Consider the following 12925-nt stretch of genomic DNA (forward strand, 5'->3'; position numbering starts at 1 on the left):
CCGACCCCGCGGCTGTGATGGACAGACCGCCCGACCACTCAAGAACGCGAGGCGGGTGCAGCGCAGCCAATCGGAAGGCAAACGCCCAGAAATCTCTCTCTCCGGCTCGGCTGCGGGGTGGAGCGCCGCACGGTGAGGAGCGCCGGTAGCGAGGCCCGGGGGACCGGGATGCCCTATTGTCCAGAGGTCGGCGTGGGCCGGTGAGACTACAGTTCCCAGCATGCTACATGATACAACTATAGGTTCCCCCCCTCCCCCCGCGGTCACTGAGTGGGAGGCGCAGGGCATGCTGGGAACTGGAGTTCTCTGCGCATGGCATGCTGGGGACGGGTTTCTCTGAGCGCAGCGCGCGGCATGCTGGGAATTGAAGCTCTGCGCGCAACGTGCTGGGAACTGGAGCTGTCCGCGCGTGGCATGCTGGGAGTCGTAGTCCCTGGGGAGGGAGGGGCGTTCCCTCGGGGCTGGGGATGGGGCGGTGCTTGGCTTGGGCTGAGCCCGTGGCGGGGGCGACGTCCCCTGGGCTCTTCACCGCACGGACAGCGGGGGCGGAACCACCCCGCGCCACCAATTACATGGCCCTGTGGGTGCAAGGGGAGCCCCCACGCCAACGCCCCCCGCCCTGAGTGCTGCCTCCTGTTAGGGGTTTCCAGCCCTCCAGGAGTCTCCAGCAATTAGAGAGAAATCTCAAATTTAGACATTTATGTCTAATTTATCGCTCTAATTTAGAGTCACCGGGGAGATCAGTGATACTAAAATAAACATGAAATGTTGAATCTAATTTATACAGTTGCCCAGTGGCTTTTTTAAATGAAACAGTGAAGTGCATTTGCCTTCTTGAGGTAAAGTCATTAGTGTCATTGTATCGTGATGAAACCTCTTGGAATAGATTCAGAGTTGGCAACCCTAGCGTCTTTGCAAACTCGAAGTCATGAGTCCCAAGGAGCTGAAGGCCAGAGGAACTCATGAGAGCCTCTCACCTGGTCTCCCACCCATCGCAGGCCATTACGCTTCCCTGCACACCCCAGAGACGAGCCCGATGACTTGCCTGATGGGTCATGTTTAACAGTCATGTGTAACGTATTCCGATGGACGAACTGCACAGCTGGTGGGACCATGCTCTTTGCATGGTGAACACCATTAATGCTTAACTGATGCCACTCCCATTCAGCATGTGGCCATTAATGAATGTGTTTCATGAAATGGAAATCAAGTCATCCAATGGCTCTGTTGTAGAGAAATAAGAAAACATCTCTCTAATTTGTACAGGTAAGTTGTATAAAGCACTATTTGAAAAGCTCTGCCAGTTCTAACACATGGGCCAGACTGAATTAATAGTCAAGAGATGCTCAAGGGCCAGTCAGTTCCTAGTTTCTAGCCTTTCATGTTGCCAAAGGAGCCTTCAAAATATGACTGATGCAGACTCATTGCTGCATAAGCAGACAGACACGGTGACACAATAATGTTAGGTAAGAAATGGAGCCCTGTCCGGTCACCACAGCTCATTAACTTTTAAATCAAATGGAAGCCCCCTTAAATGTTGACACTGCTATTAAAATGATCAGCAGTGAAACATCTCAATACGGAGCTTGTATGGTTTGTGATGCTTCGGTGAAGTATCCATCCCCATCTTCCTTCTTAGAATCACAGAATCATACAACGTAAAGGTTGGAAGGGACCTCAGGAAGCATGAATGACTGGTGCCTCCCGAGACTGGGGGGAGCACCATGGTGGCAAGCAGGGACTGCCCGCAGCTGCCAGCATCAGTGTCAGCCGCAGCAAGCAGGGACCGCCCACCGCCAGCAGTGGTGGTATCGGCGGTGAGGGAGAGGGGGGTTGCAAGTGGGGAGCAGGGACCACCTGCAGATGCCACCGGCTGCATCGGCAGCAAGTGTGGGGGTAGGTGGCAAACAGCGACCACCCACAGAAGCCGGTGGTGGCTTCAGTGGTGGCCAATCTCAGGTGGGGCATGTGTCCCCCCCATACCCCCCTACTCATCGCCTATGTCAGGAAGTAATCTAGTCCAACCACCTGCTTCAGGCAGGACCACCCATTCTTGCAGTAACCTTTTGGCTGTAGCAAGTTATAACATCCTTCTCAGCTTTTTTACTGTGAACCAGTCACCTAAGGGACTTCATTCCTCCATTCCAAAAGAAAAGGATGCTGGCATGTTAATTATTTAAATTGACCAGATTTTCACCAAGGTCCTGTTAGTTATAGCCTGTTCTCTGCTGCTCTGTGTACACTTCCTTATAAACTTTTTTTGCTTGTTTGCATTTTGTTCTTGCTGTTGTTTTCATGAAGCTGCATACCTGAGCTCCAGTATAATACCTGTTGACATTTGTGGAACTTTTGCTATTGATTTCAACTGGAATAGAATACAAGGCATGAACACCTACACACCTGATTTGTTTCACAGAACTGAAGAAAAATGAACCAGATGCAGGCTTTGCTGAATGACTGTCTCCTCAGAACAAAGCATGTGGAACATGCAGCCATCATCAACCTGAAAAAAGGAACTGTATATGCATCAACCTTCGGCTTTAATGTAAGAAAACAGAAAGAGTTCTGAAAAACAACAATGAAGACAGAAAATCTAGGAATGTATCGCCCCTTTCAAGGAGGGAAAATGAACTAGCAGTTAAAGCAGGGTTTGCTGGGTTCTAATAAGTATTCCTGCAGAGGGCAAAGTAGATTTGAACCTTATAGATGAAGTAAATAGGATATATAGCATGAGCTTTCATGAACACAAGCTCACTTCATCAGATGCTGTGAGAGGAGTAGTATATCAAACAGTGATTTGAACACAAAAAACAGGGAGGGGAAGGGAAGGGGCAGTGCTGGGAGAAACAAATAAATAATAAGCTTACAAAGATAAAGGATTCCCAAAAGCTAATCCAGGTAATGGGATAAGAATCCATAGCCCCTGTTTAGACCATAGTTAATGCAATCTGGTCTGTGGATGATTTCTTGTTCCACAGTTTTGCATTTGTATCATCTTCTAAAGTTTAGCTATCTAAGGTTACCTACTCTGAGGTCAGTGATGGGATATCCAGAAAGGTTAAAGCGTTCTGACACAGGTTTGCATGTCTTTCTGGAATTGATGCCGGATCAGTGTCCATTTTTCTTTCACATAAGAATTGTCCTAGCAGTCCAATGGAAACAGCAGAGGGGCATTGTACGCAGGTGATAGGCTATATGACATTTGTAGAGGTTTAAGTGAATGAAGTGGATGAGTGAATCTCAGACATTATAATCAGTGTAATTTGGTCTAGTGATGATGTGGTCTGTACTGATGAGGGAGCACAACTTAAAACATCTGGGTCGGTTGCAAGGCCTGGTGCCTCTGTGGCAATAGGAGCTAGGTAGCCAATTGCTTGAGAGATGCTGTTTGAGATTAGAGCTGCCTGTAAAATGGTTGTAATTTTCCATGAGCGGTTGGAAGTCATTCATTTTGTGTCCAAGAGGTTCAAACTGGGGGCTGTAGGTGACAACCAAAAAGAGTCTGTTGTCCTTGTCTGGGGCTTGGTTTTGTGGCAGGTCAGAGTGAGGTCTGAGTTTAGCTTTGTTGATTTGATTGGGTACAGTTTGGGGATTATACAACTGTAGGAATCCCGATTCCAGATCCTTAAGGTGTCCATCTGGTCAATGGGGTCAGAGAAGATATGGTTGCAATGTAGAGCTTGGCTGCAGACAATGGATTTAATAGTGTGCTTAGGATGAAGGGTGGTCGCCTGAAGGCAGCCATGATGGTTGGTGGGTTTCTGATACAATGTAGTAGCACTGTGGTCATTGTAAACATGCAAACATGGTGCAGCAAGGCTTAACCCATTGCAAAGCACTTATATTAGACTTTGGAGACAAAGTATTACATAGGCCATAGGAGGAACATTTTAAGAGAAGCCACCGCTTATCACTCTGAATTGCATGTCATCTTTTATCATATTGATTTTTCACTGTGATCAACAAGGTACCAAACAAGAGAGCAAAATTACGCCACTTCCACTTCCACCATATCATATGGCAAAATGGATACTTATTTTGTCACATTTCATTGAAGCAGAACATGGTGAAGCCGTTTGCCCACATAGTATGTCAACACCAAAGCATAGCCTACAGACCAAGAGTGGTCAATGAAGATCTAAAATGAAGCCTGGCAAAACTTTATTTTCACACTAAAACCTTGATGGATTAAAATTAGGGGGCAGAATCTTAGCTGGTATAAATTGTCAGGTGCAACGATTCTAGTAGGGTAACTATTCATATCGAGGTGGAGTGTCAGATGTTAGATGCTAAAACCAGATTTTCAGGAGGTGTATAGCTTGGATTCATAGGTTTGTAGAGTTTAAGACCAGAAGAGACTGTTAGATCATCTACTCTGAAGTTGTGTATATAACACATTATATTTATGTCTACATTGAGCCCAATAACCACTTGACTTCAGTGGAGCTATGACTTTTTGTACCAGCTGAGCATCTGGTCTTAGAATCCAGCATGCAGTCCTCCATCTTAGAACGTGTATAGACTTTTGTTCTCCAAGGAGAAACTCTCACAGGAGTGATTTAACCCTGGTTGTTCCCACATTATTTTTGCTGGGAGTAAAAGGCTGAACTCTGTATACTCATGGTGACTCTCCCAGGAGAAACTGAAAATATGTAGATGGCCTTGATCTGATCAGCTATCCTGCTCAACTGTCTAAAAGCTACATATAGAATAAAGATTATTATTATTTGGAAGTAATATTCATGTGTTCGCTCCACTGCAAACGCAGACAAAGACAGATTCCAGAGTCTCCAGGAACATTTTACTTAAGGGCCCAATCCCAGAAACATTTACTTTTGGACAGATAGTTTTACAAAAGACATGCCACCACTCAGTTCAGTTGTCTGAAGGATTATAAGCAGGTGCTAGCAGAATGAGCCAAAGACTATAAATAAAGTTTATGCATATTATACAAGGACTAAAAATCCAATGTCCAGGCCATGCAGATATTACCTTTCTCATGGATTCAATTTTGTAATTTATTTATGAGAGACTTCATAAGAATTTGTGTTATCAGTGTGTATTTACTATTGCAAATATGTATTCTGTTGTTTTATAACAGTATCCCATTATATAACTCTAGCTGCAGCCACAGAGTGCCGTAAACCTTCTTTATGCTTTCTACAAGAATTTATTGCAAGTTAGAAGAGAAGGCCTTTACTTCAAGGAGAAGCAGTACAGATGTGTCCGAGCGGATGAGTACTCCATCTACACTAAGAAAGTAGGTTGATAATAGGTATGGCAGATGGGATCACCTACTTAGAAAAGTGCTTTGATAGTTTTCCTCTTTTTCCTCACTTGACTGTTGACGTTAACCTCCCAATTCAAAGTTCAACAGATGTTGCCTCCTCCCACCCTACTACACTTTTGTAATATGGGAGGCAAAGAAATAATGTCACAACACAGAATAGCTACAAGGAAGTGATAGTATGGGTCAAATTGAACTCGGTTCTGCCTTCTTTTTCCAAATTTTCAAACTGAATTATTTTATCCAAGGTGTTTCAGAGTCTTCAGATTATATATGGTACAATCACATCTGCTTTCAGGAGGAGCTCAGTGCTACATGTTTCTCATTATGACCATTTAATTTCTAGTTCTGTGCAAATGTAGGTGTGAAACCAGGTAGTCAGATTTTCAGATGGGTGAATTTTAATAGCTTCACTGACATCAGTAGCCAGTGGCATCAGCTGCAAATGTGGACAAAGACTTTGATTCGTCATCACTGAAGTACTTAGAATATTGACTTTGGTGTCAAAAAAAAGAGAGAAGTAAAACTCACCTAAAATACTGGGATTCACACTCTGAACAACTACACTCTGGCAATATAAATTCCAAGACACCCTGTTAGAAGTAGCATGCTACTCTTCCTCCTGTAAAATGTTATGAAATGTTCCTTTATGCTGTTAAACTGTGCACATGTTCCTTCCCAGAAGTAGCTGAATGACAATGGGTACAGTGATTCCTGTACACATGCACTCATGTAGAACTTTGTAAATCCTCACACCCCATAATTGGGGAGCTTAATTTAGTAATTGATATGCAATCTGAAGCTGGAAGCAGAGGGGCTAATTTGGACCTTGGTTCAGAAAATCCAGCCATTCTCAATGGGTTTTCTATTCTTCATTGTAAGTTCAGAAGGTTTGATGTGTGGCATCTGTAAAGAATTTTGGGTTTCTTTCAGATGATATGTGTTAGGTACATTAAGTTATATTATTCATATTTTATAACATGTAACAGATGAGTACTTCTTTATAATAATTAATTTATAAACAAAGGTGGGAATTTGCAGTAAAATAGGCAATTATTTCATGGTTTGGTTAGAAAAACATGTATATGAACCCCATTATCACCATAAGTATCAGCATATGTCTTGAATTGCTGTGTGAAAGTATTTTTCTTTTTTAAGGAGACGTGCATCTTGAAGTCAAGAACATCCTTAGCTAGGACATACTAATAAAGTCTGTGGGGTTTTTTAGAGGACCCTGCAATTTTTTATTAGTTCTGATCTTTTATCTAGCAAGATGGAGGACTCGTGGCTGTGAAAACCAAGTTGTACATCGTGGTTGGTACCTACAGTGAGGGAATGTATCCTAGCGTGTGCGTGGAAGCTGTAGAGAAACTCGGTAATCACTGCATATGCATGTCTGTCTGACCATAACTTGTAGAGACAGGTTAGAAGTAGAGTGGAATTTTGCAGCATGTCAGTGAGTAGCTTTTCCATGCATGCTGCTTTCAGTGTGTAGGTGGGGTCTTCAGAAACTCTTGAAGGTCTGTGAAGTGAGAAATTAAAAGGTGGTGTCCGCACTCTGAGAGAGCTCCCTCTGCTGAACAGGCTCCAGGCTGCTGTGTTTGGGACCCACCATGTTAGAGTTACCTGTTAACATTCAACTGATCACATCAGTAAGTCATTGAAATTCCTTTATTAAATCCAAGGGGCAGTAGCAGTCATACAGTTAAAAGTGTCCTCAATTATTGTAACAAATACTATATATTAGATGGCACTATTACTGCACTTATTAAATGATGACATCCACACAGTAACTACCGTTACAAACATTTGATGACATCACTTATAGCTAGGCTAGTGATGGAGAAATTCTAGGTGTCTCAGGCTGGTTGATTCCGGCAGATCCAACACAGACTAGCGAAGAACCCCTTTGCTTTGCTCTGTTTTATCCCTCTAAATTTCTCATTATGTTATCATTTGAAGTGCCTGCCTTCTAGAAATGGATCCACCTCCACACCTGTCTCATCTTGCCTCAAACACAAAACCTTCCACTTTTCTCATTTACCCTTACTCCTTAGCCTTACTGCTGCTGTCTACCACCTCTTTTCCTATATTAACAAGCCTATGGTAACTCCTGTCCTTTGTCTAATTTGTAGTGCTTTAGCTGTCTCAACCCGTCTTTCCTTTTTTGTGCTTAAACTATGGCTTTTTACAAGTGTGATCTATGCTTATTTTGTATTCTGTCCTTCCCAAAAAAACCACACACACACAGCAGCATATTATACAAGGATGAGAGAGAACAAAAAATTATGTAGCTTAAAATATTAAAATCAGAAGGCACAACAAAATAACCCTAAACCAAATTCAAAAGCAATCTACCCCACCCCACTCCCTACCACTCCCCTGCCTCTAATTAAGGAGGGAATCCTCCACCCAACCCAACCCTCCCTTCCCAACCCATATTCACTTGATTCATAAAAGAAAATCAATAAAATAAATAAATAACCCCACTCCCCACATTCCTTCCCATCCCTACTTATTTGTGCTCCTCTGCCTCGTAGCCCTAGGAGTCCTCTTTTTCCTTTACTGTCCTCTCCCAAGCCCATAACTCCCATCTCATGGTGGTGGGGGGTGGTGTGGCTGTCCTGAAACCAAGTCATCCTCCCTTTCCTCCCACAAGAAACCTATTATTCAAAAACAATGTTTAAGAATGTGTCCTTAACGTACTGTAGCATAATCCCTACTCCATGCTACACACCAAGCCTTCCTTGGCCAGAAAAAATTGTGACATCCTCTCTTTCCTTAGCTTCTCTGACACACTTCCTGGGCATATGGCTCCTTGCCCATTTTCCTTTACAGAGATGGGACCTCATAACTAAGGCAACAAACACAAAAGACTTACTTCTGCTGTTGGCAGCAATTTCTTCCCCCCTTGAAAAAAATACGGATAACTATCATTCTTCTTGTAGTTTAAGGTGGGGGGACACAATTACAGATTACTGTAATCCTCTTACAGATAATCTGATTTAACTTTAAATGCTCCCTTTTTTGAAGGAGATGTCCTTATGAAAAAAAATCTTGATCTCTTACTATAATAAATATTCATCTTATTTTAAAATTACACAGTGTTTGGAGTAATACCTGGTAAATATAAACAATAACATGTTAAATAGTCCAATAGAAATGCTGACATCTGGTTTGGATTTTGATTCTTTTCCTTCTGTGACAATACATTTTACTGTAGAGAAATGTATGTACAGCAAGTATGAATTTGCACTTAAGTAGCACCGTCATTATAGAAGACATTTAAAAAAAAACAAAACGCCTATTTGTTTTCTCTCTTTTTTGACTGTTTGTAGCCGACTATTTGAGAGAGAAAGGAAGTTAAATCCACAAAGGATTTCAACTTGACCAAGTTTCTAAGCGCTGTTTCATTAGAAAATTCAAGACAAAAGAAGCTAGCCGCCTTCTGTCACAGAACAGCGTCACATATACCACATACTTGTCAGAAACTCAGTAACTTAATGAAGATGTGACATTACCACTTAGGCCAATGTAAGGTTTCAGATTCTTCTATGTGCCTGAGCATGTTCTGAATAAAACCTTTGTTTTACATGTCTGTCTGCATTGCTATTGATAGATATATAAAGCTATTTTAAAATATAATGAACTATTCTTGCATAGAAAATAAAATACTGCATAGCTACCTGTTTCTAATAAAGCGAAATAGGATTTTGGTTCTCTATTGAGAAGGTCTTTATATTTCTCTATAGCAGAGGTTCCCAAACATTTTCTTATTGTGTAACCCCTTCCAGATTTACCAGCTGCCTGTGTACGCCTGTGGCAGAGTGGGCTTCTCTCAGACCAGCTGTCAGCGGCTTCCCACCTGCCTCCGGGCACGCCGCCCGCCCGTCTCACCTGCCACGACTTGCTGGAAAATTAATAAGCTGTTAAATAAGGCAGGAGGCTGCCCATTTCTTGCCCGATGCCAGAAGGCACCATCTGCGGCTCTGTTCCTCCCCTACACCACACCCCAAGGCTCGCAGATGGCATCCAGATGATAATAAGCACACCAGCCCCACACTGGGCTCCGGAATCCTCCTGGCAGGACCCTCCTTTGAACCCTCCGCCGCCTTCATTTGGGCTGCCGAGTTCTTCGTAGCTGGCCCCCCTTGGGTGTGGTCCCCACTAAGGACCTTCAGCCCTACACAGGCTCTGGCCTCACCTTAAAGGCCAGGCGGGGTCCCAGGCCCACAGCCCTGGGTGCGTCTTGTGGTGGGCCTCTGGCCCTTTTGACCAACTTGGTCCTGGCCCCAGCATGGACCAGTCAAGGGGGCACTCCACCTCCAGCCTCACTAGCCACACACTCTCACCGAGTCCACCTTCCTGGATGTGGGGAGCTGGGATACCTCACACCATGACTGGTGCCCCAGAGTCTCACAGGGGACTCTCACGCCCCCCCAGGCCAGCAGGTCGTGGTGCTACTCTGGATGTTACTTTCAACGCACGCTCTGCCTCCCAGCAGTGGAGGACTTATCAGGGTCAGGATTCTCTTCGTTCTGAGGCTGAGCCCCCCATTCACTCAGCCCCTGGCCCACATCTTGGCCTCAGGCATCCAGAGACTTACCTGGGCCTACTCCCCTTACTAGGGGCTACCCCCTCACTGGGGGCTCCTAATTTCCATCCCCCCCTCACTCGGGGCCACAGGAGTTCGCATGGCTACAGCCACCTGGCCCCCAACTTTCCCTTTCGGGGTCTCGCACCCCCAGAGGGCTCAAGTGGCCTCAGCCGTACATGGCCCCCAACTCTCCCCCTCAGGGTCTCAAACCCCCGCAGGGCTCAGGTGGCCTCAGCCGTACCTGGCCCCACTCTCCCTCTCAGGGTCTCAAACCCCTGCAGGGCTCAGGTGGCCTTGGCCGTACCTGGCCCCACTCTCCCCCTGGAGCTTGTACCCCCATAGGGCTCAGGCAGTCACAGCCATGCCTGGCCCCAGCTTTCCATCTTGGGGTCTCGCACCCTGCACGGCTCAGGCAGCCTCGGCCATACCTGGCCCCAACTACCTCTGATGGAACGCAAACCCACCCAAAAGTGAAGGCTAGGGTTAAGGCACCCCTACCTCCCCTTCATCGGGGTGATAACTGGCCTGGCATTTCCTGGGGGCTCCCACGCCACTGAGAGCCCCACCAGGCCACCCACTCCCAACAGGGTGCAGTTTTAGGTCATACCCAGGACCAGAAGCCTCCTGACCATCTCCTACAGCTCCTCCCTTACCTCCAGATGATCCCTACAGCCAAGCTATGTTGTTGCCTGGCCTCCAGGTACAAAACTGCCCGTGTTTATATGGGCAGCCCTAGGTCCAAAATGGCTGCCCTCATCAGGCACCTGTCCACTGCTAGCTCCAGGCACTTAAAGTGGCAGGTGCCCTGCCACAACTCCTACCAACTTACAGTTTATCTTTCAAATGCCAATTATTATTATAATGAAAATTAAATCTACCATTACACAATTTCTCCCGTGTACCCCCCACTCAAGATGTCATGCATACCCCTAGGGGTACATGTACCACAGTTTGGGAACCTCTGCTGTATAGTACATGAGCATCAAAATTTTTTTGAATTTCCCCAAAGAAAATGACAGCCTCAAATACTTACATTAATTAGGTCTATCTTCTCGCAGTACTTAGGCATTTACTGTTCTTAACATTGTTGAACTGCATGTGCAGAAAAGATTTAACAAGTCTGTCTAAATATAAAAGAAAATAGAGATGGTCACAAATTTTCCTTTGGAAAATGCTGACTTTTGATGGTGAAAGTCTTCAAAGAAATATGACAATTCAGTTTATTTTTAAAAAGTAAAGCATTAATTTCAACTGTTCAGAATAAAACATTTCTGTTTTCTATTTTAAATGTACTTCTTGTTCAGACTTTTTAAAATTTTATAAACATACCCTTTTGGAAGTCAAAATTAAAGCAAAAATATTTTATCAGAATTACAGGGGTGTAGGTTGTAGCCATGTTTGCCTAAGGACATGGGCAGACAAGGTCCATTGCATAAATCTGATACCTTTTATTAGACCAACTCACATAGCGGGAAAAAATCTTCTTAGCGAGTGTTCTGGTTGAAATACCCTTCTCAGGGTATTTTTATCAAAATTAATCATTTTTCCCATAAGGCACTATAATAACAGGACTAGACCACCCACTCTCGTTACTTAGGGGAAAAGGATATTGGTTTCTTCCCAATTTCCCAAAAGTAAATAGACTTCTGCCCAAATCAGTCAAAGAAAACCAGACTTGTTTTCAGAAATGATATTGAAGTTGATTAATAGTTCTGCCTTTTAATTCCTTTTTTTTCCTTTTGCTATGAATATAAATATAATCTTATTCCTTTCTTCCCTCTACCCCTGGGATTGATAATAGCTGCCTGTAGGGGCAGGGCGTAGAGAGGAGGAAATGGAAACAAAGTGCTGTACAAAAGGGGGACCTAGTACTTGCTCCTGGTGTGTGGGAAGCATTTCTTCCTATTCAGAAGAAAGGTGAGTGGTAAATCTGGGAATCAATTATCCTCAGTTTAAACAGACTCATTTTGCTGGCTTCAGTGTTCTACGGATGAGCATACTACATTTTAAAAGCTGCTTTTGGTCCTGGATTCAGTAGTTTGAAATGAATTTAGACAGTACATCTGCTCTCAAAAAATCATACTTCTTCTCCAGTTATTTTGTGTGTTCTTGCTGCAGTCAACCTCTGGAATAACAACTGTTCCTTGGAGAAAATTGTAAAGAAACAGTGCCCCCCAAGTCTGTTTCATTTCAAATACAGTTTGTTTTTCTGTGCATTTGGAAATACTTCCGATAGTTGGTTTCCCTATGGTCAGTTTACCATGTGGTGTCTGTGGGTCCTTCCCTAGCAATAAAGAGAAAAATCACAAATATCAGTAGAGAGATTTAGCAGCAAGGATAGTACTGAATATTTCCTTCTACATTATTTTTAATTGCCTACCCTTTGGACAGATGATGCCCCTAGAGAGACCATACCTTTCCATTTCTCCCTGTTACTTGTTTCAGTATTCATGTTAAAGGTGACATGGATAAAAAGAGCCAGATATGTTGTTGGGTGGTGCTGTATGAGGTTCGGATTATCATAGGACTGGCTTTCTTTGAGATTGCTGTGATCAATTAATACAGCTCATTTGGAGAAATTTAATTTATTTGCCATAAAATAGCCCTGCAGTGCCATCCTGTGGTGATTTCATTTCCACCCGTTCTATGTTTTAATTGTTGTATGGTTGCTATCATATTTGGCCCTTATCAAGCAAACTGAAGCATCTGCACAACTTCAGTCCCCATGCAGCTCTGTGGAAGCAGTTCTGCTGTTCATCTGTGGCGCATTTAGGAGTTTTTTGTATGTTTTGGGCATTGTGCCTGGTGATTGTAAGAGAGAACTGTCTGCAAAGTTTTTATGAATAGATTTTATGAATAGGTCAGTGGTTTTCACCCTTTTTTTCATTTGAGGACCCCTTCGGAAATTTTGAATGGAGATATGATTTCATAGACATCATAGACATCAGGGCTGGAAGGGACCTCGCGAGATCATCGAGTCCAGCCCCCTGCCCAAAGGGCAGGAAGTCAGCTGGGGTCATAGGATCCCAGCAATATAAGCA

General features: G+C 43.9%; 2 protein-coding genes across 5 annotated transcripts in view; both read left to right on the forward strand.

The window, feature by feature from the left end:
- Positions 1–34: 34 nt before the first annotated feature.
- PFN4 (profilin family member 4) lies at positions 35–8881 on the forward strand. 3 transcript variants are annotated; one of them, XM_019537321.1, is made up of 5 exons: positions 35–132; positions 2417–2545; positions 5123–5260; positions 6557–6662; positions 8626–8881. In XM_019537321.1, the coding sequence occupies exons 2-5, from the start codon at positions 2429–2431 to the stop codon at positions 8652–8654; spliced, it is 390 nt and encodes a 129-aa protein (XP_019392866.1). In that variant the 5' UTR covers positions 35–132; positions 2417–2428; the 3' UTR covers positions 8655–8881. The 3 variants fall into 3 exon arrangements, with proteins under 3 accessions (XP_019392866.1, XP_019392868.1, XP_019392867.1); XM_019537323.1 differs by having other exon boundaries at positions 5168–5260; XM_019537322.1 differs by lacking the exon at positions 35–132 and adding an exon at positions 1164–1266.
- Positions 8882–11691: 2810 nt separating this feature from the next.
- Positions 11692–12925, forward strand: part of TP53I3 (tumor protein p53 inducible protein 3) — a 7437-nt gene continuing 6203 nt past the window's right edge. Inside the window, exon 1 of one of the 2 annotated variants that reach the window (XM_019537324.1) lies at positions 11692–11801. The gene's annotated coding sequence lies outside the window, so the exon portion shown is untranslated. The remainder of the gene's footprint in view (positions 11802–12925) is intronic. The other variant, XM_019537326.1, reaches the window with a different exon arrangement.

This window comes from Crocodylus porosus, unplaced genomic scaffold (assembly GCF_001723895.1).
Source record: "Crocodylus porosus isolate Cpor-Errol unplaced genomic scaffold, CroPor_comp1, whole genome shotgun sequence".
Classification (NCBI taxonomy): domain Eukaryota; kingdom Metazoa; phylum Chordata; order Crocodylia; family Crocodylidae; genus Crocodylus; species Crocodylus porosus.